The sequence below is a fragment of the Fusarium poae genome, chromosome 3, assembly GCF_019609905.1.
Source record: "Fusarium poae strain DAOMC 252244 chromosome 3, whole genome shotgun sequence".
In the NCBI taxonomy this organism is placed as follows: domain Eukaryota; kingdom Fungi; phylum Ascomycota; class Sordariomycetes; order Hypocreales; family Nectriaceae; genus Fusarium; species Fusarium poae.
The window spans coordinates 1,472,565-1,499,541 of NC_058401.1; the positions used below are offsets into that span (position 1 = coordinate 1,472,565).

The 26,977-nt window shown below is 47.3% G+C and overlaps 9 protein-coding genes and 1 non-coding gene across 10 annotated transcripts; 6 read left to right on the forward strand and 4 right to left on the reverse strand.

The window, feature by feature from the left end:
* The first annotated feature begins 277 nt into the window (after window positions 1–277).
* Window positions 278–373, forward strand: FPOAC1_007897. The gene has a single exon. It is a non-coding gene; the product is annotated as a tRNA-Ala (tRNA).
* Window positions 374–634: 261 nt separating this feature from the next.
* On the forward strand, window positions 635–4,231 carry FPOAC1_007898 (uncharacterized protein; the record flags this gene model as incomplete). Its single annotated transcript, XM_044852344.1, has 1 exon — window positions 635–4,231. The coding sequence occupies one exon, from the start codon at window positions 635–637 to the stop codon at window positions 4,229–4,231; it is 3,597 nt and encodes a 1,198-aa protein (XP_044705014.1).
* Window positions 4,232–10,242: 6,011 nt separating this feature from the next.
* On the forward strand, window positions 10,243–12,765 carry FPOAC1_007899 (uncharacterized protein; the record flags this gene model as incomplete). Its single annotated transcript, XM_044852345.1, has 1 exon — window positions 10,243–12,765. One exon carries the CDS (start codon window positions 10,243–10,245, stop codon window positions 12,763–12,765), a length of 2,523 nt encoding a protein of 840 aa, XP_044705015.1.
* A 214-nt stretch (window positions 12,766–12,979) lies between these two features.
* FPOAC1_007900 (uncharacterized protein) lies at window positions 12,980–13,280 on the reverse strand (the record flags this gene model as incomplete). The annotated part of the gene is made up of 2 exons (XM_044852346.1): window positions 12,980–13,130; window positions 13,183–13,280. 2 exons carry the CDS (start codon window positions 13,278–13,280, stop codon window positions 12,980–12,982), a joined length of 249 nt encoding a protein of 82 aa, XP_044705016.1.
* Window positions 13,281–13,646: 366 nt separating this feature from the next.
* On the reverse strand, window positions 13,647–13,986 carry FPOAC1_007901 (uncharacterized protein; the record flags this gene model as incomplete). Its single annotated transcript, XM_044852347.1, has 2 exons — window positions 13,647–13,760; window positions 13,831–13,986. The coding sequence occupies 2 exons, from the start codon at window positions 13,984–13,986 to the stop codon at window positions 13,647–13,649; spliced, it is 270 nt and encodes an 89-aa protein (XP_044705017.1).
* Window positions 13,987–14,621: 635 nt separating this feature from the next.
* On the forward strand, window positions 14,622–16,022 carry FPOAC1_007902 (uncharacterized protein; the record flags this gene model as incomplete). Its single annotated transcript, XM_044852348.1, has 1 exon — window positions 14,622–16,022. The coding sequence occupies one exon, from the start codon at window positions 14,622–14,624 to the stop codon at window positions 16,020–16,022; it is 1,401 nt and encodes a 466-aa protein (XP_044705018.1).
* A 3,515-nt stretch (window positions 16,023–19,537) lies between these two features.
* Window positions 19,538–21,325, forward strand: FPOAC1_007903 (uncharacterized protein; the record flags this gene model as incomplete). The annotated part of the gene is made up of 2 exons (XM_044852349.1): window positions 19,538–19,767; window positions 19,837–21,325. The coding sequence occupies 2 exons, from the start codon at window positions 19,538–19,540 to the stop codon at window positions 21,323–21,325; spliced, it is 1,719 nt and encodes a 572-aa protein (XP_044705019.1).
* Window positions 21,326–21,646: 321 nt separating this feature from the next.
* On the reverse strand, window positions 21,647–22,443 carry FPOAC1_007904 (uncharacterized protein; the record flags this gene model as incomplete). Its single annotated transcript, XM_044852350.1, has 2 exons — window positions 21,647–21,937; window positions 21,994–22,443. 2 exons carry the CDS (start codon window positions 22,441–22,443, stop codon window positions 21,647–21,649), a joined length of 741 nt encoding a protein of 246 aa, XP_044705020.1.
* A 1,076-nt stretch (window positions 22,444–23,519) lies between these two features.
* Window positions 23,520–24,723, forward strand: FPOAC1_007905 (uncharacterized protein; the record flags this gene model as incomplete). Its single annotated transcript, XM_044852351.1, has 2 exons — window positions 23,520–23,634; window positions 23,678–24,723. 2 exons carry the CDS (start codon window positions 23,520–23,522, stop codon window positions 24,721–24,723), a joined length of 1,161 nt encoding a protein of 386 aa, XP_044705021.1.
* A 146-nt stretch (window positions 24,724–24,869) lies between these two features.
* On the reverse strand, window positions 24,870–26,777 carry FPOAC1_007906 (uncharacterized protein; the record flags this gene model as incomplete). The annotated part of the gene is made up of 1 exon (XM_044852352.1): window positions 24,870–26,777. One exon carries the CDS (start codon window positions 26,775–26,777, stop codon window positions 24,870–24,872), a length of 1,908 nt encoding a protein of 635 aa, XP_044705022.1.
* Between the last annotated feature and the right edge of the window lie 200 nt (window positions 26,778–26,977).

Here is a 26,977-nt window from a genome sequence, read left to right on the forward strand (position 1 = left end):
GTCTTCTCAACCTTGTGTATACACCATCACCCTACGTCACCTCACTTACATCAACGTCTATCTCAACAGATCCAGCCAGGCAGAAGCAAAATCTCTGACACACATGAGCATGCAAAACACACCTGCAACGTTCGCCTAGCAAATGGTAAGTTTTAGTTCACTAACAGTAGCACTGATTTCTTTACCCTAGACTTTCATGATGTGACGTGTCTTGCGAGAGTAAACAGCCGGTCCCTCATGATCACAGTTCTGTTCGAAACTCTCAATAATTCCATTCGGGCGAATGGTTTAGTGGTATAATACTCCCTTAGCATGTTCTCGACTCCGAGTTCGTCATTGGGAGTGGTCCAGGGTTCGATTCCCTGTTCGTCCAATATAGGTGGTTAGATTCCGCTGTTATACATCTTTTTGCTTTTCGAGGATTGAACTGTACATAGAGTCTGTCAATTCTTTGGCACTCTTCTTGATTAATGTATGTATCCATCAGTAATGGGAGAATCACTGTTACGGTTCCTTCTAACGTCGTTACCACTTTAACGTTGAATGGCGCACGTGACGATAAGATAACCTGTGGATCTTAACTATCTGGTCCAAATGTCTTGCAAAGATTCCTTTTGCGACATCAACAATCGCGATGGATGACTTGCTGAATCTCGAGCTTTTGTCCCTTGTTTCAAAGGTGACATCAGAAGTTCAGAACCATCTGGGTGTTGGCGAAAAGACTGTAGCTGAATTCCTGATTGCAAAACGTACAGAATGCAATAGTTTTGACGAATTCCGCGACAACCTTGAGACGACAACTCCCGGTTTACCTCCTAGTCTTGTTGAAAGTATAGACCGGCTAGTACTCGCTTTGCATCCAAAGTTTAAAGGCAAAACAAAAGACGAACCAAAGGAACATTCATCCCGAACTTTTCAAGAAAAAGAAAAGGTCTTTAGTGGCCTTGCGCTACCCGACAAGGAACCTGTGCGCGACGATGGAGCCGATGCAATTGACGATACCCTCGCGCTCTTGGAGGGCCTAGAACCAAAGGCGAAAAAGGAAAAACCCACGAGAAAACGAAGCCGAAGCCCTGAGAACGACCAAAAAGAGTCTAGAAGAAGGAGAAGAGATAGATCCCGTTCGAGGGAACGAAAAAAACGAGACAAGTATCGATCAAGGTCACGGTCACAAGAACGAGGCGATGAAGATTGGCGCGACGGATATCGTGATTCGCGCAAAGACCGACGAGGCCGCAAACGACACGACGATGACGATCGATTTCGCAACGCCCCAGCGACCGAAATAGATGATGCACCGCAGCTTCACAAGGTTTATCAAGGTCACGTCACAGGCCTGAAAGACTTTGGTGCCTTTGTGAATTTGCACAACGTCAAAGGAAGAATTGATGGTCTGGTTCACGTGTCTCGAATGTCTGCAGGACAGCGCGTCAACCATCCTTCCGATTTGGTGACGCAGGGACAGGAAGTTTGGGTCAAGGTTACAAGTCTCGACAAGGACCAAAACGGCCGCGATAGAGTAGGATTATCGATGAAGGATGTTGATCAGCAAAATGGACAGGATCTGGAGCCACAAGTTCGTATGTCAACAGGCGCCAACATGGAAGCTCTGGGAGGTGCACCGGGAGGCGCAAGAGACGGATTCGCAGAGCCAAGCGGAATGCCTCGAAACGATATGGGCCCCCCGCGACGACAAAAGAAGCGAATGACATCTCCCGAACGATGGGAGATCCGACAACTGATCGCATCCGGAGTGGCCAAGGCCTCTGACTATCCTGACCTGGAGGAAGACTACAACGCAACTCTCCGTGGTGATGGCGAGATGGAGCTAGAAGAGGATGTCGATATCGAAGTCCGTGAGGAAGAACCACCATTCTTGGCCGGACAAACCAAGCAGTCCCTGGAGCTATCACCTATTCGCGTCGTCAAGGCACCTGATGGCTCTATGAACCGAGCGGCAATGTCAGGCACCAACTTGGCGAAAGAACGCAAGGAACTCAAACAACAAGAAGCCGATGCTGCTGCCAAGGACGAACCCAAAGAGAATCTTTCTCAGCAGTGGCAAGACCCTATGGCTGATCCCGACAAGAGAAAGTTTGCTAGCGATTTGCGGAACGCTAGGAAGAACCAGACTGCGGAGGATGTCCCCGAGTGGAAGAAAGCTGTTATTCCCAAGGGACAGTCTCTGGGCAAGCGTACGAATATGAGCATCAAGGACCAAAGAGAGTCTCTGCCCGTGTTTGCCTTCCGCACCCAATTGATCAAGGCTGTCCACGAGAACCAGATTCTTATCGTTGTCGGAGAGACAGGATCCGGAAAGACTACACAATTGACACAATATCTTGCTGAAGCTGGCTTTGCCAACGATGGTATGATCGGTTGTACGCAACCCCGTCGTGTCGCTGCCATGTCCGTTGCCAAGCGTGTAGCTGAAGAAGTCGGCTGCAAGCTCGGCGAAGAGGTTGGATACACGATTCGATTCGAGGACTGCACTAGCCCTTCCACAAAGATCAAGTACATGACCGACGGTATGCTTCAAAGAGAGATTTTGGTTGACCCCGACATGTCCCGATACTCGTGCATCATGCTTGACGAGGCTCACGAACGTACTATCGCCACTGATGTACTGTTTGCTCTCCTCAAAAAGACTTTGAAGCGTCGTCCTGACATGAAGGTTATTGTCACATCAGCGACACTCGATGCCGACAAATTTTCTGCGTACTTTAACGAATGTCCCATCTTTACTATCCCCGGTCGAACCTTTCCTGTCGAAGTGCTTTACTCTAGGGAACCCGAATCTGATTACTTGGATACTGCACTTGTCACAGTCATGCAGATTCATCTTACCGAACCCAAGGGTGATATTCTTCTCTTCTTAACAGGTCAAGAAGAAATTGACACGGCTTGTGAGGTTTTGTTTGAGAGAATGAAAGCCTTGGGGCCCAATGTTCCGGATCTGATCATTCTGCCCGTCTACGCGTCACTTCCAACCGAAATGCAGAGTCGAATTTTCGATCCCGCCCCTCCTGGTAGCCGCAAGGTTGTCATCGCCACCAATATTGCAGAGACTTCCATCACTATTGATGAGATTTACTACGTCGTCGATCCAGGTTTCGTCAAGCAAAACGCTTACGATCCCAAGCTTGGTATGGACTCACTGGTTGTCACGCCTATTTCCCAGGCCCAAGCGAACCAAAGAGCTGGTCGTGCTGGCCGAACAGGTCCTGGAAAGTGTTTTCGCCTGTACACCGAGGCAGCTTACCAGTCTGAAATGCTTCCGACCACCATTCCCGAAATCCAACGCCAGAACCTGTCCACCACAATTCTTATGCTCAAAGCCATGGGTATCAATGACCTCCTCCACTTTGACTTTATGGACCCGCCCCCGATTAATACCATGCTTACCGCGTTGGAGGAGCTATATGCCCTCAGTGCTCTGGACGACGAAGGTCTGCTCACTCGTTTGGGACGAAAAATGGCCGACTTTCCTATGGAACCTTCTCTCGCCAAGGTTCTTATCGCTGCTGTCGATCTCGACTGCGCCGAAGAAGTGCTTAGCATTGTGTCCATGCTGAACATCCCCACAGTCTTTTACCGACCCAAGGAGAAGCAGTCCCAGGCAGACCAAAAGAAGGCCAAGTTCCACGACCCTCACGGCGATCATCTGACCTTCCTCAATGTATACAACTCTTGGAAGACGAGTGGCTACTCAGCACCATGGTGTTTTGAGAATTTTATTCAAGCGCGATCAATGCGTCGAGCCAAGGATGTCCGCGATCAAATCGTCAAGATCATGGACAGATACAAGCACCCCATCAAATCATGCGGTCGTGCTACAGAAAAGGTCCGCCGGGCTCTCTGCGCAGGTTTCTTCCGTAACGCCGCCCGCAAGGATCCTCAGGAGGGTTACAAGACCCTTATTGAGGGTACTCCCGTCTATCTGCACCCTAGTTCCGCACTTTTCGGCAAGCAAGCCGAGTGGGTCATTTATCATGAACTTGTTCTCACAAGCAAGGAGTACATGCACTGCACGACAAGCATTGAACCGAAATGGCTCGTTGAGGCTGCACCAACATTCTTCAAGGTCGCACCTACGGATAGGTTGAGTAAGAGGAAGAAGGCGGAGAGGATTCAACCGCTTTATAATAAATTCGCTACGGAAGATGATTGGCGATTGAGTGCGCAGAGGAAGGGTGGTAGAGGTGGTGGTGGAGGAGGTACTTGGGGTTAGTTGGCAAAGCATGCATAGCATCGTTCCATTTGGGAGTTTATCAAAGGTTGAAGTTATCTTGATGGTTAATAAACTGATAAAGCATATTTATTCATATGAAACACTCCGGATCTTCATGGGATGTAATACTCGATGCTTGTGTCCTTTTGTATATGTTAGCGACAGGAGGCTGAGAAGTAAGTTGTACAACGATGGTCTTGACATTTTCCAGTATGACTACCATAGTATATATATAGTTTGTTGTATCGTGCCCCAGTCAAGTCATTGCAATGGCAGAGTAACTTATTTCTGCTGCCCCTGGATCGGGTTTGAAGCAAGATGACTTGTTTGAATTTTCAGGACGTATTTTGTACGGATTATGTATATTGAGAAGATGTCTCTCGAACTACTAACTCTTATCTATCAAACAAGAGAAATATATAGCCTAGTTGTGGTCGTATCGTTATGAGTGAGAGAGTGTTGGTTTGGGCAGATAAAGTGCTAGCATTTGCCACATCAGGAAGAACAAAGAATCTCCGAGTAAATTGAATGTATCCAAAAGTCGAGCATTCTTCAAGACGTTTGAAATGAGGCCATGGATAAACTGTTTAGTAATCCTAACCTGAATGGCTATCACTGCTACCATCACTGTACCAGACACCTTGATCACCTCCTACCCATAGAGGTACTTTTAGTTCCAAGATATAAAATACAAGTTTTACATACTTTCTATAACGCATTTACCATGTATCCTTCCATCTGGTCACTAATATCATGCAAACGGCCCTATCTGGGTCTGCAGAGTTGTGAGAACCCGGATAGACATATGCGAACCTTGATGGTCAACCCTGATGACTTTTCCTCACTCAAGACCACACAACTACACCAAAACAGCCAGAGAATAGAGTAGATCAATGGATTTAGAGTATCAGAGGGTACGTCGAGTCGCTGAATTCGTGCATCAAAGCGACCCATTGCCGCTTCTGGCGGGAAGACCCTATGGTTGTTTGATAAGGTTAAGTCGGTGAGATTGAGTATAAGAATGAGGCCGTCCCTGTTGGTTGAGTTGTTCGACTTAATGAAGTCTCAAGGCACTTGCCTTGCTTATAATGAGGTGTTGCGCAACACCTAAGGGAAGGCCGCTCCTTCCCTGTTTGCTATGAGCTTGTATACAAGCTCAACTCCCATTTGGACCTCGAGAAGATTGAACAAGAAGGAGCTCCTTTCTTGATCGAGAAATGACAATTAACCAACTCACATCTTCCATCGTCACAAATATCAGGCGAAAGAGAATTACACTATCGAGACCCCATCTCCCTTTGTCCTCGTCTCTCTGTCTCCCCTCGGATTCAACCTTGAGCCTCCGGTCGAACAACAATATTTCCCTAATCGACATCACCTCGCATGATCCAAAGCCCCCATGGACCCATCCGAGTGGACGCCTTGTTCCTACATTTCACGATGGCGTAAAGAGAATCGTGCCCCCACGAGGAAGCATCCCGACTCCTGTCAGCCGAGCTGCCGAGGACCTGTTTCATCAACCCACGCCTTGATCGCAACCTGACCAGACGGACTTGAATACCTCTTGAAGACAATATTACGGACCGATTCGACGATGATCGGGGAAGGCCTTGGTTCACCCGCGAGGATATGCTGCCTGCCGGGGTGCTGGAGTTTTGCCGAGTGTGATGACTGACTGTTGTGATGATGATGTAGAACTTGTGAGTAGCACAGCAGAAGATGATGGGCTGCTTGTCTTTGATCGTATTGTTGCTTCACCAGATACATGGTGTTGAAGATGACACTACAGACAAGTCCATATCGCTCAGCATGATGGTGCGACACTCATGCGCAGAGGTAAGTATCCGCTCTCTTTTCTCTCTTTCGCTTTATCGCGGCCCATCTGGCAATCCGGCATCTTTCCCCTTGGAGTCTCTATCGTCATCTTGGCAGCTTTCAATAGTTGCCGCGTTAGACGTGGGTCGGTTCCTTTCCCATCTTGTCGATCGGCTTCCCAGACTCCCACGCCCACGCCCCCGGTAGCCCGATGGTTCTCATGACTAAAGGCTATCATACAAGCATATTAGTTGTATGTTTGCTCAAATTTCTACACATTCAAGATAGTTCATCTTGTGGTCTCCAAGCATAAACTCTATCTTTGCCTTGTGCTTCCCTTTCTATCATCTGCATACTGAGTTGGGTGCAAGAGCCAATGATCTCTTTCCAACACCTCTACCCAATCCTACTAAAGATACATGCGTGGGATGCATGCATGAATGGTTCAAAGCATGTTGTATCTGAACGGTCCATGTTTCGGGCTTTTGTGGCCCCCATCCACGTTCACGTTTCGATTATCCCTCATGGTTCCGCGTCTCACTATGTGCTTTGCCTATGCAATGCATGTCACACATGGCCATAGTCTTGTTGATAGGACTGTTCATCACACTGGCTCGTCACGTTCACATACCGTGATATTGAGCTAGTCTATCCTGATATCTGCTGCATGATACGGTTAATGTTTATTTCGGCGGCAAACGTTACTCGATTGTCGTTGGATAACTTTGCCATGATGACCTTCACGCACACCAAGCATTCTACTATTGGTTGCCTCACCCCGCTTCTCAAGTCGATTATCTCTCACATGCTCACAATGAATCCATTCCCATCTTACTCTTTTACACCAACTCACTCCGTGTACCCACATCCGGAAATGGATCGTCTCTATTCGTCCACGTACAGGACGAGGCTACTTAATATACCGTACTGGGAAGTACCCCATTTTTCACGCAGGGTCTTGGAGTGTGATATCAATCGCTCGATATTGGATACTCCTCCTCCTCATACTCACCGGTGTGGGTGAGAAAACGGAACCCATTTTTATCGGTCCCCGGCTCGCCGTAACCACTACCGTTCCCGTTCTCCATCAACCGGCCTAATCGAACCCCCACATTTACTTCTTTTCCGACATTAGTCGCCGAGTTCCATGAAAGCATGACCTGCTTCGAACGTCGCCTTGTCCCTGGCAGCTAGACTAAACTGGAACCCAGCCCAAGCTAGAGGAAGAGATAATCGACATGTCTCTAGAAACACACCATTGCACATTGAATCGGATGGCATTACGTGGCGAATCCCTCCTACCTCGATCCATCCACAAGCTCTGCGGCAGGCCTCAACATGTTAATCATGCCGGTTATAGGAAACAGCTTCGACGTCCACACTTCGTTTGCTGTTGAATAACCCTAGGCCAGGAACCATTGGACTTGATACGGGTCGTGTTACTGTACTACACCATCATTCGCTGGCCGGCAACCTGCCATGATCTCGCCATCCAGTACTTTGGGGCAGTGGTTGCATTCCGGCACGGCGCGAATCGAAACTCATGGAGCTTGAGCTTGGGTGAGAGCTTGACTACAGTGGAGAGCTCGTTCTGCACCGTAAATTCGGCGCAACCACTTTACATAATATGGGCCAATTGCAGGGACATGATATCCCGCATTGCACATTGGCATGCGGGGTGAGGGTATTGGTAGGGTTACTTTGAAGAGAAGACCCTTGGATGAATGATGGAAATGCTCACCCAGGTCGGGCAACATCGACATGGAGTGGAGTTACTGTCTTCACACGCCCATACCCACACCCTGCCATGCGATAATCAGGCAACTGATGTCTGATAAAGGACGTGAAACGTTTACGAGTGGGATCAATAGTGGCCTCGATCAAGTATAAGAAGGGCGCTTGATCTCCCTCAAACTCGACTTTTTATTCTTCATCCAACAAGCTATTCACTCTTCAACACAAACTCAACACACTTTTACAACCCTTTCGAAGTCTTTCTTCACCAACATCTTCAACATGTCTCCCTGGTGAGTCTCCTAGCTGGTCATTCCAATCGAGTTCTATGAACTTGGGATGAGACTGGTCAAAATGAACATTTGACTAACACCCTATAGCTCTTGCTGCAACCACGCCGATGCTTCTTGCACCAGCGCTTGCTCTTGCTGCAAGGTGAGTATCCATTATGGTGACTACTGAATAATCTCTAACAAAATGATAGCACTAAATTCTTTCTTATCCAAACCTGACAACACTTGGCTTTCAATCACGGTCGCGACAATGTCTCCTTGATACATCATGAGGAGCACCTCAAAGCGAGCTCTCACCAAGCAAGTCGGACGGATATGAGAATGGAAACAATGAATAGAAATGGCACAAACATGCGAGAGTAGCTGTGACGGCCAATTTTCGATGGTAGCACAGTGGTAGATACAAATTGAAGCTTGCATGCCTTGAACTAGTGTTTGTTCACATGTGATGTATTGACTCGTTATTTACCTCAAGCTCTTTGGATACGCATACTAACGGCAATCTTGGTTGCCTTAGTGTTGGCGGAGACAGGGAAGAGTGAAGTCAATTAGAGTTTCCTAGCTCCTGGGCTAACAACGTCACACGCCAAGACTGATATCAGATGATATTTCTACAGGATATCTAATAGCCGCCCTACATGATGATCTAGATCAATTAGTTCCAGTTGGTTTGACCAACGGTTTGTGAAGGTGGTTGACGACTCAAGCCCCGACAATTGGCGCTTCCCCACCAAAGGCCAACGCGACGGGCCGAGCCAAGATATTGTGATGTGGACATTATGGGTATTGATAGGCTGTGGTCAAAGAGGAGAGACAGCGCAGAGATGAATAGTGAAAGTGACAATGATGGCGCAAAGCAAAGGTAGGAAAAAGCAATGTTTCCCCGCTTCGAGATCTACAACAAGGGGTCTATTTCCATACAGACCGTGTCTACATACAGAAACCTTGATGTCTATCGAATATGAATTCTTTGAACATCGGGTCAGATATGAGAAAGACATGATGAGTAAGAAATAGGTTTGTACTCGAAGAGAGTGGACCCGTGTTACTGTACCCGCTGAGGGTTGAAAATGATCAGCTTTTAGCTGCAGATCAGACGAAACATGGTGGAGGTTTTTTGCGTCTATTTGCTCAGCCTGATTCTGATTCTGATCCTGTGAGATTTATTCACTCCGGCGTAGGAGCTGTGAGTGACAGGTTATGATGGAACATGTTTCACGGTTAGAATGATACAACTACGTCATGTGTGAAATGATGCACAACAACAAACGTCTTTAATCACATAGTTATCAGTGACTTGTATTCCCAGAATATAAAATATAAAGCTGTTGGTTGAGAATTCTGATGCCAAGTACCCCTCAAATGAGGCTGTGTCGCCGTCAGCCTCGTGCCCAATAAATCCCATCAATTCAATCTTACAAAATATAGTCTCCCTATATTAATATTTTTCTAGAGAACCAACTATTGACCCTTGTCTCAGTTGGCGAGCGGAAACCCCTTGTCGTCGTCATCTCGGATGGAATTTCGCTCTTTTTTTCATCTCTGCTGATATAGATCAATTGACCACAAGTTGTAGTCACCATCTTTCTATTTAGAAACCGTGTCTCTCTCCCCTTCTTCTTTCTTCTTTTACTGCATCATTCTCTTTGTTGGCCCCCAAATCTTGGCCTTTTAGAGCCCCGCCTCACGAGCCAACCTGCGCCGCGTTTGCAGTCAGTGTTGTTCCTTCCTTCTGGAAATACCCGTTTTATTTCAAGAATTGGCGGCTCTTTTTCTTTTTATAGGCACTGAAAGTCTAAGCCTCTTACCGACTTCTACTCATAAACTCTTTAATCTCTACTTCAATACCCTTTTCTTCTCCTCTCTTCTGCTCTTTTCTCTCTACGATTTCTCCTTCCTCAACATTTCCCCTATATTCAAAGTCGGCGCCACTAATAATAGAATCCCTGCCATTACCGCTATTACTACTCTTTTTTTAGCGGCGGAACTGGGATAAGAAAAAAAAAAGAGCCCCATCCTCATCAATCAATCAATCAATTTCAGGCGCGCGCCAAGTTTAAGAGTGGAGAACCGGATTCCAGGAGCCGAAACGGGGGTTGTTAGACACCGGTCATCCCCCGATAATCACGGAGCTTGAACGGTCAACACCAACTTGCTATCTCAATCACAATGCCAGAGACACTAGATCCTGGAACTCCGACCATCACGCCGCCCGTCTCTCCGGGCGGCGTAGAGAGGCGTCGGTCGCGGAACCCTCTCAAGAATATGATGCAACATCTAACTGTGGATCCCCCTCCGGCTGATGATGTTCGTGAACCCAGGAGAGCTTCCCTCATACGTCGCATCAGTTGGGGTCGCAAGAGTCGCAGTCCTTCTGCTCATTCTGATAGATCAGGAGGTCAGCCTCAAGATCCGAATCTATGCACTGCTTGTGCTGGTTGGGCCGCTGACATTGACTCTACATTCGATACCATGGATGACTTTTTTACAAGAGCTCTAAATCCCACTTCTGCAGACACTTTCGAGAACAAGGAGCATTCTCTAGGCCGACTAAAGGACCTCGAAGAAAACCGCTTCATCACAAAATGTCCTCTTTGCAAGCTGTTTCTCTCAGTCCACATTCCCAGCGAGGGTGAAGGAGACCTATATCTCTCTGGCTTTTCCAGCAGAGATACTAATTATCTCATTGACGACAACACCATGTTTGAACAAGGCCACGCTTCCAAAAATAAGATGAAGGGCGTGAGTCCGGCTTTCCTGGGTGTTGTGCCTAAAAAGAGCGGTGATGGTGCTTTGAGCTGGGATGTGAGCGCCGACTGGTTTCGCGGTTCGGGAATGCTTTACAGAACGTTGCCTGATGCAGCGCCTACAAATGATCTTCTCAGCGCAAGATCAGAAGGGAGGCATTCACGAGCAAACTCCATGTCCGAGAATAACGGATGGCAAAAGCGGGGTATCTGGGGTCGTGAGCTAGAGGATGTTATTGATATGGGTATTGGACAGGAGTGGCTACGGTTTTGCGAATTTTACCACCAGGGACGATGTGGACGGCGACCAATTACTCGTGAGATGCCAGGATTCAAACTCGTGGACTGTGCAAAGAACCCCCCGCAGGTTGTCTCCGCATCAATCCAGGAACGATACGCGGCATTGAGTTATGTATGGGGAAACACAAAGACAGAGACTTGGCCCAAGGTTGTGTGGGATGCTGTCATTGCGTCTAAAGATCTTGGCATCAGATACCTCTGGGTCGATCGTCTTTGTATGGAGCAGCTACAACCAGCCGAACGGACGCAGCAGATCACCAGGATGGATGAAATCTTTGAGGGTGCAATCCTGGCCATTGTTGCAGCGTGCGGTGAAGATGCCGACTATGGTTTACCTGGAGTAGGCTCAAGAACACGACCACCGCAGCCCAAGTATGAATTCGTCAACTCCAACATCACACTCGTATCAAGTCTTCCAGATCCAAGGATAGCCATCAAAGACTCAAAGTGGTACCAACGAGGCTGGACTTACCAAGAAGGTCTTCTCGCTCGACGTCGGCTCATTTTTACAGATCAGCAAATGTACTGGGAATGCGAAGGCATGTGCTGTCCCGAGTCGCTCATTCTGCCACTTGAACTTTACCACGATATGGAGCAGCAGCGCATGTTTGACTTTATGAGGCCTGGTCTGTTTAATGGCGTGTCTTTTGTCGACGGAAGCTGGGAGCGTTGGAAGAGACTCCCCGGCAAGGTTGAAGACCCAAGCACATTGAGTATCTTCCGAGAGGCCGATCAACATATTGGAAACTATACCCGACGAGATTTAACCTACGACCACGATTCGCTGAATGCTTTCCTCGGTATTTTGAGGCGTCTAGAGACCACCATTGGACATGGGAAAATGTTCAATATCTTGGGCGTTCCGCTCTGGGCGCCACAGCTGGATCAAGGACCTGCAATTGTAGGGCTCCCGCGCACGCGCGACATCTTTGCACTGTCGACATGTTTCTGGCATCACAAAGATGGTGTCATAGCAACACGCCGTTCACACATGCCCAGCTGGACTTGGGCTGGCTGGAAGGGACCTGTTGATATGTACTCGTCTATCACGGTGGTTGATCCAGACAGTAAAGCTATTCAGCGCAAGTATAATCACCATCACTACGTCACCGCCACACATGTGTCACGAAACGACCCCAATTCTATACGGTGGACATATTCTCCCAACATTGTCCTCGTTAACCGCGATGGAAGCGTGGCGTATGACTTTGGCGCTTCAACAACTGTGACAGGCATGCCCCCTTCTCCACCCAACCTGCATATCCGACCCTACGGAATTCACGTGCCCAATCCTTTCGTGCTAGATCGTGTGAAAGCGCGATCCCACCCCGACGGATGGATCTTTAACCGTGTCAGCGTCGACGTGCGGATGAGTCGCGGTGCGGTATCGATGAGGGAGTATATTGAGAGGCATGCTCGAGGTGAACAAATGACTGTATTATGGTTTGTGGAAGAGGCGCTGGTGATGCTTCTTGTCGTGGAGAGGATAGAAAGGGAAGGACGGGTCGTGTGGGAGAGAGTGGGAAGGATGAGGATGGGATTTCCTGAAGAGGCAAAAGAGGTGGTCAAGCGATGCGGACGGTTGGAGAAATTGGTGGAGGAATTACCTCTTCGACGGTTAGGAGAGGATATTGTCATTGAGTAGAGTGTTTGTATATGAGTGTTGTAATATTAGGTGGAAGCCTAGAATTTTATTCTACCTTGTTTGAGCCGGTATAACGTCGCGGACAACAAAGTCAATCCCCTTCAAATCATCTAGCCTTATAAAGATTAGCATCACCATTGATTGTAGTCGTCAACTATCGTACCTCTTCCAATCCGTTCTCCTTTCAGCATCACTCCCGTCTTAAAAACCACCCCTAAGCATGCACCTTGTTAGGCATAGTGCACACAGCAATATCGACCGGTGTAGGCTCGACCGGTGTAATCTCATCATCCTGAATAATCACCGTGGCAAGTGATTCCTGAGTGGTAGGAGCATCCACATTAAGGAAACATCTGTCACTCGAGCTAGATATTTTCGTAAGCAGTTTGCTAAAATGCTGGGAATTGGTATATATACATTGGCTTGGCGCTATACATTGGCTGGGTGCGATTAGGAAGAACTATTTGTTGATTCGATTCTTCCGGATCGGAAGTTCTGCAGAGACAGTTGCCCATTTTAGATGGTTTGTCAGAAGTGTTTTGTTTGAAGATGTGGAAGAGTGTTTTGTTTGTAGTTGTTTGTTAGAGGTATGTGTGTTTATGAGAGAGCAAAGAGGGGGAAGAAAGGCATAGAACAAGTGTTCTTTATCATTGAGTTTTCGCTTCTATGCAATATAATTTCTAGCTATCCAGTCACTTTGTCTAACGCTTATCAAAGTTTGTGTATATTTGGGTTTATATATTGAAGTTGTAGGCGAGAGGCGTCCTTTACTTGTACTATCCAATGAAAGAAACATGAAACATTGTATAACATAGAAGCTGTGGGTAGCCTACTATAACAATAACATTGTATCCAAGTGTTTGTTCGCCATGAGCAGCCTTTTAGATGCAATCAACAATAACAGTCACCACAGCAGCAGAAACACCAACAACACCACCACCACTACCAACGACAACAATAACATACGCAGAGGCAACAGCAGCAGAAAGAAGCTGCTACAGAAGGCTGATCTCTCAAGGCTCCTAGCCTTGCTGGAGAGGGCCTTGTCCCCCTTGATATGCTCACTTGTATACTGTTTTTGTTCTGTAGGTCGTATGCGTCGAGCCATTGTCTCTTGACACTGAATCGGTTGAGTTGTCTTGACTGAACCACTGTCTTCAAGAGGGCATCATCAGACAGTGACTCCGGATGTCTGTGTCGTAAAAACGATTCGATACCCATTATTGGTGAAGTTCCTGAGTTCTTCATAGATCAACAATTCAGGCTGGCCAGTATTTTAGGCAAGGCCTAATGCCGATAGTTTAATGAATACCTTGCCTTCCACGGCCCAGTTCTAGAGTTGGTCTTCGCTCTATGTCCGTCTCCTGTGCGAACAACAATGCTCAAAGAGTAGATATCTGACTGAACCCAGTATACGGCTGCCAAACATTCTCTTTCTCTTAATTTTGTCATTTCTCATATCTGGAGATAAATTCTTTATACGTGCCCTTTCACTTTTACGGTGCATTGAGCTAGTCCTTCAGACCCTTATGTCTTGTTGCAAGGATATACAAAGAATCCTTGGAACGCGACGTAAAGACAACAATATATAACAATAGAATCTTTGTGATATACATTTAACATTTGAATGAGGTTTTATGATGTGCATACTTAGTATAACGTCAATCGGCCAGCCCGCAGTGATATGGCAGCCTGTATGAACAAAGACATCAGTCCAGCAACGATCGAAGAGCCACGGTATAAATTATCTACAACGATTCTTCTCGGTTACTCCTAAATCTTCTTTCGTGATAACCCTTTCGGAGGCCCTGAGTCTTGTGTCAACCGAAACAACCACCAAGACTTCAACCTCAACCATGCGCGACAACGACCCCATCCAAGGCTTAGGCCTTGAGTGTCCGTCCGGCAGTACATTTCATATCTGCAAAAACGACCCCAACCGATTCATTGGATGCTGTGGCATCAATCCCTGTGGAGCCAGAAAGGGACTCTGTCCTGACCAGCGTCTCTACGCTGCAAGCTTCGACAAAGCTTATGAGGAGTACATCCCGTCTCAAGCTTGCACCAACGACAATGTCGATGTTGCTTGGCATGCTTGTTCCTGGTCTACATCTTCTTTCATGGGATGTTGTGCTGTGGATCCTTGTTCTGGTGGTTGTCCAGGTAGAGAATTGCGAGCAGCCAGGCTGAGCGACGACTCCAAAAACGCAGAATTGTTTCTTGGTGAGGGCTATGACTATCCTCCGGAGCCGGGTTCTACACACAGTACTGAACAAAGTCTTGTCACGAGTACAAGTGTCAGTTCAGCTACCGCAATTACAACTGCCGCCATCTCAAGCTTCCTGACTTCATACACCCTAGACACAATTTCTGAGGCGGACACTTCTTCGGTGGAATCAGCCGCTCCTAGTCAGGAGAGCCACGATCACTCCAAGGACGATATTTGCGTGAGCAAGGGTGGCTTAGCAGGTATCATGATTACACTTTTATTCCTCTTCATCGCAGCTATATGGAAGGTTTGGAAACACAAAAGTCACAAGAACAAGGGGAAAGACGATGATGAAAAGTCAAACACGTCCGACGACGGTGGACTGGTGCTGGCACAACAGACAGTTCGACGCAAGGCAGCTCAGACTCCGGACCAAAGCAAACATTGCTCAGTGCAACCAACTAGTCCACCCGACACATCTCATCATTTCGAGATACATCATCCATACGATGCGTCCAAGATTCCGGATCAAAGCAGACATCACCAGTTGCAACCGACTATTCAACCGACTATTCAACCCGACACATTTCATCATCCCAGGCCAAACCATCCGATCAATCCAACTTTGGACCAGAAGAAGCCTGAAGCAGCTCGACAAACCGGAAATCTTCAACTTCCACCTACCCCCCTGCCATCTAAGAGTCCACCACCCAAGAATAATGACGTCCTGCCAACGTTTCCGCAACCCTCAGAGCTCCCAGGTGACATTCCAGGAATACAGCCTGATCAACGCTTCAGTTTTGACCTAGAAGGAAGTTCTGTTCGTGATTTCAATGTCAAGCCGCCTTCACCTCTACCCAATCCCTCCAATGTTCAGAGCAACACTAGGACTCCGCACGATTCCTTGTCTTATGTAATGAACGAGATGGCAATGAAGAACGTTCATACGCCTAACAGAAAAAGCGACACTTCTAAGATCGGTACTGCTTCTACCGGGGGTGTGAGGCTTTCAGACCCCGGTGCCAAGTTCGACTCTACGAAGAAGTGACAGCCCTGCTTGAACGATACAGTTAAGCCATGACAATCTGTCTGAGTTGTCCCCTGTCAAGAAGAATCAAGCTCAGCATACATTTGAGGGAAAAGACGTTTACAGGTGTCCGGAAACAACAGTTATACACGAGAATGCTGAAAACTTCTCTTGTTTTTCTCATTTTTCTAGACCAAGGACACTTGGAAGGAGTATTTAGACGGGGTTGGAGTTGCTGCTTGTATTAGAAGGAATTGTGTCTGGAGTCATCTTGGATCTTTATCTAGGTAGTCTGAGGGTATGATCAGAATATGCGATATGAAAAAATGTAACCACTGACCTCGTATTGCTTGAGATTGTGATAGTTGCCGAATCATATCAGAACAGTTGAGTGACAACCAACAATGACAGGACAACAAGCTTAGCCCCCATAAAATACCAATTTCGCTCAACTCATTCAAAAAGAGGACGTTCATCCGAGCCAACACGCAACCATCACCAGCCAGACCTGTCTCTGTTGGTTCGTGGTATGTATTAACCCGAAACCCCGGTTATCAAGACAACATCCTCCCGAATTCCTAGACTAGAGATAGTGGAGGTGAATCCATCAACAATAACATTATCCCCGAAAGACCAGACCCTGTTCAAGAACAATAGGTTTGTTTTGGCATGATCACCTCTCTTGGCACTGTAGAACATACATATTCTCAACCGGGCATGTCGGAGAGCAGTATGCCGACAAAGGCCCGACGCTTCTTGAGCGAAAATGCTAGTTCTGTTCTCGAACATGCTCGGAATCTAGACTCGCAAATGACTGCTTGCGCACGTGAACAAACGTTCAACTGGTCGAGACCAGATTATTTCGTACGACAAGTCCGCATTCTGCTCACGGTTCCGCAATGACACATACCGGCGGCTCGACCCAAAGAAGTAAAGAATAGAGATTGTCGGGATATTTGATTGAGATAGTGTGAGGTTTGTGTTGGACGGGTGTTGCGTTCCTTTCTACCAGTGTTTTATCATTGAATTCTCAGAATTAGTTGATAGTCTCGCAGATCTCGGGATCGACAACACTTGACGCAACAGTAGTCAGACGTAATGCGGTCAATGGTGCCGTCATATCAGATGGAAGCTTCGGCACGGAACCTTTCTTCTCCATTCAAGCGTCACGAACAGGCGGATCGCAAATTGATCAGCAAACTCTGTGGATTAGTTATCTCTCCGACGTTGGCAGAAATGCTTGATTCTCGTGTTGGCGAGGCCTTGGGCTAGAAGCATAACAGACAAATTTATCAGTCTAGCTCACTTAAATCAGGTCACTTCTTTTGCACCCCAAAGACCAACTTCTCTTGCCCGCTAGCGCACCAAATTTACCTCGGAATGACAGAAAGTGTTCGTAGGACCCTGCCGAGTTGGGTCAAAAGCCAGGACGTGACTGGAATGCACTGCGTAGCGTCGGTCCATGAATACCCCAGTTGGAGGATTGATGTTGGAAATAGAACGAGTTCGTCCAAGTGAAATCCAGAGCATGGAATCTTGAAGGGGTTCTCCAATTTCGTTTCTCATTGATCATAAGTCGAAAGATCTGTTCGAAAGCACCAACTCGCAATGCCCGGTTTTCCCGTTCATAAGAGCCGCAATGCAAGCGATGTGGATTTTAGTGTTGTAAAAACGGAGAAAGGCTATAGTAAAAGGGACGGCGTCTTGTTTTTGGACCCAGCCTCGTGGCAAACGGTGGTTTGAGAGGAGCTAGCAAAGCTTTGCACGAGTGCGGTCCTTCTATGACTGTGATGGGGATGGTCAGCAGAAAGGGTTTTCTCATAATTTATCGGCCCCGACGTTAGTAGAGCTTCGATGGTGGAGACAATGTGTGATAGCCTTGAATCATGTCTGGGACGTTCAGGAACCCGCGACTCAGTTCTTGGCATGGGTAATAGAGAGGCGAATAAATTTCTGTTGGTTGGTCGTTTGCAAGTTTCGCCTCCGGTTATAGGCAGGAACAAGAGTCAAATATGCGGAAGAGAGCAAAAACCATGGTGTTTGTTTGCTACAAACATGCCAAGGTCAGCCCAGGTTTTGTTGGAGAGTTCAATAGCCAAGAACCCTGCAGCGATCGCTGGGAAAATGCGGGGACACGATTGGCGATCTAGACGATGAATAGGAAATCGGAGCTGAGGCCAAGGATGTTGGGCGACCTATCGCAACTATTGCCCACGATGTAGCGATTTACTGCAATCCATCGTCTTGACTTCGTTGACCTTCAATTCATAGAAAATCCAGGAACCGAAACAGACTTTGACTTGCTTGACCATCCCGCTGCCACTGCAAATCCATAGTGACATGCATACTCGTTGAGATTTGTTGGGTTCACTTGAATGCCGACACCCGCCCCTCTGTTCCCTGCGATTCGGCAGACGGTCTAGACTGTATCTCTTTCGATTGGCCGCAAAGGGGTGTGTCTCGCTTTCGACGGAAAATTGTCATGTCTCGGCCAATGAGATTGCAAAATGATGTCAGTTAGAGCCGCGCCTCGACGGATGTGGCACGCGGAAAGAGTCTTGAATGGGTTCGCTTCGCCCTGTGTGCCTTGTAGGTGTTGCCCTTGTGTGCAATTAGCCCAGGGCGTTTGAGTTGAGCTGTCACTTGGTTGGTTTTGACGAGAGAAATTGTTTGTTGCGGTGTGGACAACAAATGTCATATGTCACGTTTGTGGTCGCTTCTTGTTTCTTCCACTAAATATGTCGGTGAAATGGTTCATTGGAGTGGAATGGATGAGAAATCGTCATTGTTCAATTATTGTCTGTTGATGTCCCGTGTCTCTGATTTCTCCCGTTTCTCCCTTGGCAACCAGGGTTCTGTATGGATCAACATTCATAAGCAAGTTTGTTTCGAGTCGAGACCTTGTCAAAAGAAAGCACCCGGGTATATTGAAGATAGAATGTAGTGTTAGTGGAAGTTTTACGATGCTCAAAAGCAAGTACAGGCTGGGTCTTGCCGTTAACTCGATGCGCTTGGCCTTCCTAAAATTGCACCATCCCGTCTCCGGACGTATCTGTGTTGCTCCTTCCTTCCAACCAAAGTGGGCGGAATTGGTTTTCCTGAGAAATGGCAGGAACGAAGATCAAAGTCAAATTCTTAGAGGCTGACACCAGACAAAGGATTCAACCTGTCATTTAAAGCGGACAACACTAACAAATCTTATCCACCGTCATTCTCTTCGCTTCGGGTTCTTAGAGTTTCGGTTAATAGATCTGGTTCTGAGGCATTCAAGTCTTAAGGACCTAATCCCTCGATTCATCCCTGTTCCAAGTGGGATGTCGTTTCCATGTTTCAACCTCGGACCACACTCCGCGATGTTGGTGTTTATCATTCGCCCTTGTATAATATTATAATATTTTTTCGACGCCAAGATATCGACAGGTCTACAACGCTAGTGACCAGCATCACCACCATCCCAAGTATTACGTACCTATCCCGCGAATAACGGACCGACCATCTTAATATCCACCCGCATACATATCATCATCATCTCCACCATGCCTCCCTGGCTTCAAGGCGAAGCCCCGGGCTTTTCAACTTCACCATGGACAACCTCATTGCAGGCTCTCGAGCCACGACGAGTAAAACATTTCACCATGGCTCAGCTTACTCCAGACCAAACTTATGCGATACACGTTGCGACGCTTGTTGTTGCATCCGCCAGTATCCTCGCAACAATAGTTACTTCTTTCTGGTTCTTCCGTATGAGGAGAAGTTTTCGCCATGAGTGAGTGCCACCGAAGAATTGACCGTCTCTTTCTAACATTCGAAGCCTCATTATGCTGCTTATTTACAGCGACATGTTTAAATCTTTCTGGTTACTTCTGTTCCCAGCCGTCGAACTCGTTGCCGGCAAAATCGAAACAACCGAAACATTTTGCCAAGTCAGCGGATTTTTTCTTGCCCTAAGTATAGAGGCATCCGATGTGTCTGTCGCTCTCATTTCAGTTCATACTGCATTATTCATTTTTCGTGGCGAGCAGGGTCTTTACCCCTACCGAAAAGCGGCCTATGCTTTCGCCGCCATCCTTCCAGTCGTGATGGCTTCACTAGCATTTATTGAAGGTCCCGGATACGTCAACACAGGCCAATTCTGCTATCTTCCATTCAACCCCATGTGGAAACGACTTGCCCTTTCTTGGATTCCTCGCTACCTCGCCTTTGCAATCATTCTTTTTCTATGTATAGGTGTATACGTTTACGTCCGTGTACTGATGAGTCAGTTTGGTGCGGGAAACGAGAGTTCAAGAAATACTCTGTCTAAAATGTCCGGCTTCGATAGCCTGGAACCAATACAGCATCCAGTAGCAGCTGTTCCTCCGACACCAACAATTAAATACCACGGACTGATCCCATCGTCCAACACTTCGCAACGGAATTCATTCACCATTGCCGAAGACCCTGTCAGGCCCTCTCTATCTACACTCAACTCATTTCATCTGGACATGCCTACAAGCACGCATTCCAAGCTTCACTCGGCGCGGATGGCTCGCCGAGGATCAGCGCAGATGTGGATGGCTAACCATGGCACTGATTTGGCCTCGCAGTCAGAGCAAGCAGAAGTCGATTCTCAAAATTCTACCGGAACTACACGATGGGATTCTGATGACGTGATTACCCCTACAACCATTTACACGAAACCTGAGCATCAAACCCAAGCACCTCCAGTAACAAGACCGCCCTTGGTGACGCGAAAGTCTTCATATCTTTCTACAAATTCTCCGCCATCTATTCCCAACCTATTCACCATACTTGACCGCAAGAGGATGCGTCCAGAGAGCTCGGAGAACGACCTTGTTTTGACTCAGAGCGATATCAACGCGCCCGGTACTGTCAAGACGCGCGAGAAGATTTTGCGCCAACTCCGATTACTCTTTATATATCCTATTGTCTATGTTGTCATTTGGATCCTGCCATTTATTGTGCAACTCACAGGATATGGTAAAGGAGCACCCTATGGCATGAGATTGGCCAGCATCGTCTTTCTCTGTTTTCATGGTTTGGCTGATTCTTTGGTCTTTTGCCTAAAGGAGAAGCCTTGGAAACATAGTCAAGCGTACAGCCAAATTTTCAAGCGGTGCAACCTACAGTTTTGGAAAAAGAGTCAGGCAATTCCCGACGTAGGTGCGAGGGTAGGCCGCACAAGAGAGGAAATGACACTCGATTCACGATTCGCAAAGCAGAGACGAGAACAAGAACAAGCCGAGTGGGAGATGGAGCGTCGGGCTGGTCAGGATCGTAAGGCGACCAGAGCAACTGCTGACTGGTGGGATAGAGATGATTGATATATGAGGGTTGGCATATGACGGCGTTAAAAGGCATGGAGGATGATACCCCGGGTTACAACGATTGGTCCTGGTGATTTCATCTACGACACGTGTTATGCATTGGTAGGCGTTAGATTTAAAGGTCATTTATGTTAAATACACTAGATCAAAAGTACAAGCAGGCGTTTGAATTGGGTATTCCATATCAAAAAGGTCTAAAGTCGGTTCTCTCATTAGTCTACCAAGACAGATTCGTGCATCGTGTACATCGTCCTATGTAATTCGAACGCTTGTCCTCCTCTTTACTAAATCATACACTTGAAGTTTTTGTGGTACTCCTTATCCCTCTCGCCAGAACTTGAGGAAGGCCTTGGCAATGGCAACTCCATCATGAGGTAGAGGTGCACGCTTCATGGCATCGTTATATACTTCATCCGTAAAGATACCAACGGTATGACGGTTGAAGAGAATCTCAGAAATAATCTCCTCGGTGAATTCAGGGTGTCCTTGCACTGTGATGTACTTTCCGGGGGAGTAGAATCCTTGAACTTCGCAAATCTCGTTGGAGCCCAGAGCAATAGAGTTCTTGGGGAATGCGTCGACAATATCGCGATGCATCTGGTGGATGCGCTGTGAAACAAAGTTAGCCATCGTCGTACAAATAACGGCGCAGGCTCCAAACTCACCATTTTGTCCAACCCAAACACTTCTTTACCCTTGGCTGTCAGATCAACTTCTGTAACAGCAACTTCCCACCCGTTGTTGCTCCTGCCGCACTTGGCACCCTCGGCACGACCGACGATCTGATGTCCGAAGCAGACGCCTACAACACGCACTCGATTCGAAGCAATAGCCTTTTTTGTGTACTCGACCAACTTCAAGATCCAAGGGTCGTTGTCGAATGCCGTGTGTCGAGAACCAGTGATGAGAATCGCATCGATGTCTTCGAGCGCGGGGTATGAGTACAGCTCGTTGACAACATCGTAGCCCTTGATGGTGACGAGGTCAGAGAGCTTCTTGGGCTTGGCCGCTGCTTCGAGGAGCGCGGTAAAGACGCCTGTGTAGCCACCATAACGATCGCGAGTTTGCGGCTGAGGCGTGTCGGCTTCGAGGATAGCAAGACGAAGAGGAGGCATTTTGGGCAAGTTGTGCAAGGTCAAGTATGTGGAGGTTATTTTGAAGGAAAATAAAAAAAATAGAATCAGGAATAAGTAGAATATGCCTCTTTGCGAATGGGAATAAAAAAAGGTTGGGCCGACACCCAATGATGCAACCCTCCTCAGATCGGAGGACCCTTTCCTTTCAACCTGCTCGTGTAACGGCGGGACCGGTAGCGGGGATGAGGGGCACGAGACGGCAGAATTACAAATATGTCATAATGCGACTTGATCGAGAAGGCGGTAAGATTGGAGGTCTTGGTCTCTAAGAACTGTAGGGTATAAGACAACTTGGCCGGAGCATAAGGGACGAAATTAGTAGATGAAGTTATGCTATTGACCAAACTTCTTGGACTATTTATTTTATAACTTTAAACTTGTGAAGACAGCTTTTGTGCCTCTTTATCTCGCAAGCTCATGCCAATATTCGTGTGCCTCGGTGCATTGATATAGGCATGTTGTGTCTCAGTACAAAGACCGCAGGCCCAAACTGAGTACTACGAGGTTATTCTGTTCTGCTGCCTAGACTAGCAGAATCCTCCGACTTTAAGCTTTACAGTATAAATAGAAATAAATAAAAACAATAGTTTAGAAAGCGTAAAATGACTCACTAATCTTGTTTCTTACACTTAGAGACTAATGTACTCAAGTATTCATTCAACATGCATATCACTTGCATCTGCATATCAGCCACTTTAATGCGATGCAACACATCAACTAACAAACTAAAACAAACAGCCTTTCTAATATCATATATCCTGTGCATTATTACTTCCCGTCAGCAAGACTCGAATCCCCAACCAACATCTCCTCATTACCATTATCCTCCAATTGTAGAAAAGATGGGGCACGTCTTTATCAATCAAGTGACAGTTTTTTGTGGCTGACATGCATTTCCCCCCTGCAAAAAAGTGACGTCTAAAAATTGATAGAGTTAGAGCAACAAACTTTAACATTCTACATAAATACATGCAGGGACTCTTGTTGTGAGTTTTGTTTCTGGTCGGTTTTTTGCTTCATTTTTGTTTTCAGGTGTATACAGAACCCATTTCAACATGTCTACCAGATTGTCTTTGGGCAGCTTTTTGGTCAAGGCAAAGGCTGCTTTGACAGCTCCTGCTGCACAACGCAAGGGACCTCTTACTTTTGTTGTGGGAAACGAGTCTGCAGGTGAGTTGACCGAATATCTCTATGAATTTTGCTAACATGATAGATCTTGATTCTCTTTGCTCAGCTGTGGTTTATGCCTATCTTCGCAGTCATGCTCCTCCTCATACCCTACACATCCCCCTCTCAAACCTGCCCCGCGAGGATTTGGCTCTTCGCACTGAAATGTCGGCTGTTCTCAAGCATGCTGGGCTGACTCTGAAAGATCTGTTGACTTTATCTGAGCTTCCAGACTTGAAACCGGAAGAAACGCGCTGGTTGCTAGTTGACCATAATTCACTCACGGGTCCACTCACCAAATATTCTGAACAAGTCACTGGATGCGTCGATCACCACGCCGATGAGGATGTCGTGAGAAAGGATGCCAACCCAAGAGTTATAGAGACTTGTGGAAGCTGCATGAGTCTGGTCGTGGATGAGACACGCGAGATTTGGCAAGAACTCTCGACCAAGGATGCTGAAGACAGCGACGCAGCTACCGAGAATGAGAAACTCGTGAGACTGGCTATAGGACCCATCATGTCTGATACTATCAACATGACAGCCGAAGCCAAGGTCCGCGAGCAGGATACCAAAGCTGTAGCATTCCTAGAGGAACGCATGACCTTTGACCGTACAGCTTACTTTGACGAAATTTCCGCCGTAAAAGAGGACATTTCCGAGTTGAGTTTGCGCGATGTCTTCCGAAAGGACTACAAAGAGTGGAATGGCTCAGATTTGAAGCTTGGAATTAGCTGCGTCGTGCAAAACTTTGACTATCTTGTCAAAAAAGCCGGCAACCCAGAGCCTTTGCTCGATGCCTTTGAGGAGTGGGTCAAAGAGCGCAACCTCGATGTGGCGAGTATAATGACAACGTCCCATCCCGATGGCGAGTTTCAGCGACATTTGCTTGTGTGGGGTATCAGCGATCAAGGTCGTGAGGCGGTGGATAGATTCGTGGCTGACTCGGGCGAGAAGCTGAAGCTTGAGACGTGGAAGGATGGAGAGTTGGATGAGCATGGACATAGCAGATTTGCATGGAGGCAGCATGACCTCGCGTCTAGCAGAAAACAGGTTGCGCCGTTGTTGAGGGAGGCGCTTAAGAAGAGTTGACTACGAGACGCGACCTCCAAGATATAGACATTGTTCATATTGGGATGTCATGAGAGTGGTTGTTACGGCGACAAGTAACTTTTTGTACATTGAATATTTTTACATATCTTGCTAGGCCGTTGCTCCAGTTGTGCACCTTTATTGCTCTATCGTCCGCTATGTGCGGCGTGAAGCTGTTCCACTTCTCTCAGAATGTTGAGGTATTCTCTGTTCTTGGTTCTTACCGCTGCGAACCTGTTGATCCTTATATCTTCACCAAGATAGTTGGTTGATTGAAAAGATTGGATCCCGTTCTTTAAAATGTATTCAGCTTCTGGATCGCAAACTTTGAGGCAGTTTTTGAGGGTGGTATAGACCGTGCCTAAGATGGGGATGGGTTCGGTTTCGTTAAGCATTTCGGGATAGATCCAGCGCAGATTCTCGATACACATGATTTGACTTTTGGTATCTGCCAGAGCTTGAAAGACACACGCATAAACTTCTGGTGCCCTGGATTGTTTGTGCAAGTGTGGTTTGCGAAAGATGTCCCAGAAACGGGGCCAGTCTTCTCGCTCTGCATAATGTGCCATCAAACGACGAGTTTCGGTTGCGGTAAATAAACAATCCGATCTGTCCATGATGCTTTCAATATTCCTTTGTGCTTTCTCAAGCTCAGGCTGCCCGTAAGATGGTGATACCAAGAACCCTTGGACGAGTGACGCAAACATTGCAGAGTCCCAGATTGTCATGCCCCTCTCCTCAGCTGTCCAGAGCATCTGGTCAACCAAGGCGAGTCGGTTTCTCGCAGCCGGTTCAGATGTGGGCGCTGTCAGTGCTCCCATGATAAACTGGCGTAACGTTTCTTGTGTGAGGGGTAACCCGGCAAGTTGTATATCCTGGAACCACTTGCCAACTTGGTCGAGGGTTCTTGTATCATCCGTTTGCAGGTTATTAGACCTGTTATCAGGTTGAGAATAGACAAGATCATCGCCTGAGCCAGGTGACGCCTGCGAAGATCCTTCTGACACAAGATCTGGTGACAATCGTCGCGCGCTGGTGGTATACGTACGCCGTTGAGAGGCGTTCTGCATAGCCTGCCATTGTAGAGCAGATCCTGATTTAGGCAACTGGATCTTGGAGGCAAGAAGTCGCTCGATCTCCTCGGGATTGTCTATCCTTTCCCCACGAGCTTGCTTGTTTTGTTTTAAATTCTTCTTCAAGATGCCCTTCCAAAGAGTTTCCAAGTCAAGCTCTGCTCTTCGAGAATCTGTCATGCACTGAATCACCACCGTGGTACCAGTCTGGGGCGCACCGAAACCAGAGAAGCGACCGCTATCATCGACCTTGGCCGCTTCATCAATCTGGTCACCGCTGGAGGAAAAGTTGACGCAGACCCATCCAGTGGAGATGCCGTTATCGCCACCAGGAATAATGGCAGTATTGGTTCCCATAAGTTTCGCCTTCTTTCGAAGTCGTCGGAGTTTTGTCCGGAGTTCACCAGGCCCAATCAGTCCATCAGCTCGCGCGGAAATGCTGTGATTCTTTCGAAGCCATCGTACGAAACGACCGGAGGAGATGTGAAGATGTCGTTCACTTCGAGCTGTCGCAAATAGCATAATCAGGTTCGGGCCAAGAGCAGCGGGGGGATCAATTTCGCGCAAGTCGAGAAGAGAAATGTCGTCCAAGCCCATGTCCTCGAATATGTATTTGATCATTGGCTCAATGACCTCCGGGGCGCCTTCCGGAACCTTTGGTAGCTCGACTGCATGTTGGTTTTGAGGATGTCGCGGAGGCTCAACTTCGAGAAACCAAGGAACGTCGCCAGATTGATCGGCCTCTGGCGAAACATCGATGGAATCATTTGAAATGTCGGTCGCGGAAATTGAAGTGGTCTTCTCGCCTATCGGATCGGTAGTCTTGACATCTGAATAAAACCTTGTCGCTATAGGAAGTAATCGTGATGTTTGGGGAAAACTGCGAAAAGGACTTGTAGCTGGACGCGACACAACAGCGCGTATAATAGCAGATTGACAATGTCTGCAACTCAACGCTGCGGCCACAGGACGAGTCAACATTTTGAGTCCTCGTGAAATATTCAAGACAAAAATTTAGATGCTAAAGAGCTAAAGAGGCGTTGAGCGTCATGGCTGGACTATAGAACCCAGTCGTGAAGTGGGGAACTCAGCTCGGTACTGAACTGTCACAGATGTGGATAAACATGGATAATTTATTTCATGTATTTTTACATAAAGTAACGATAAGACGATCTAGATAT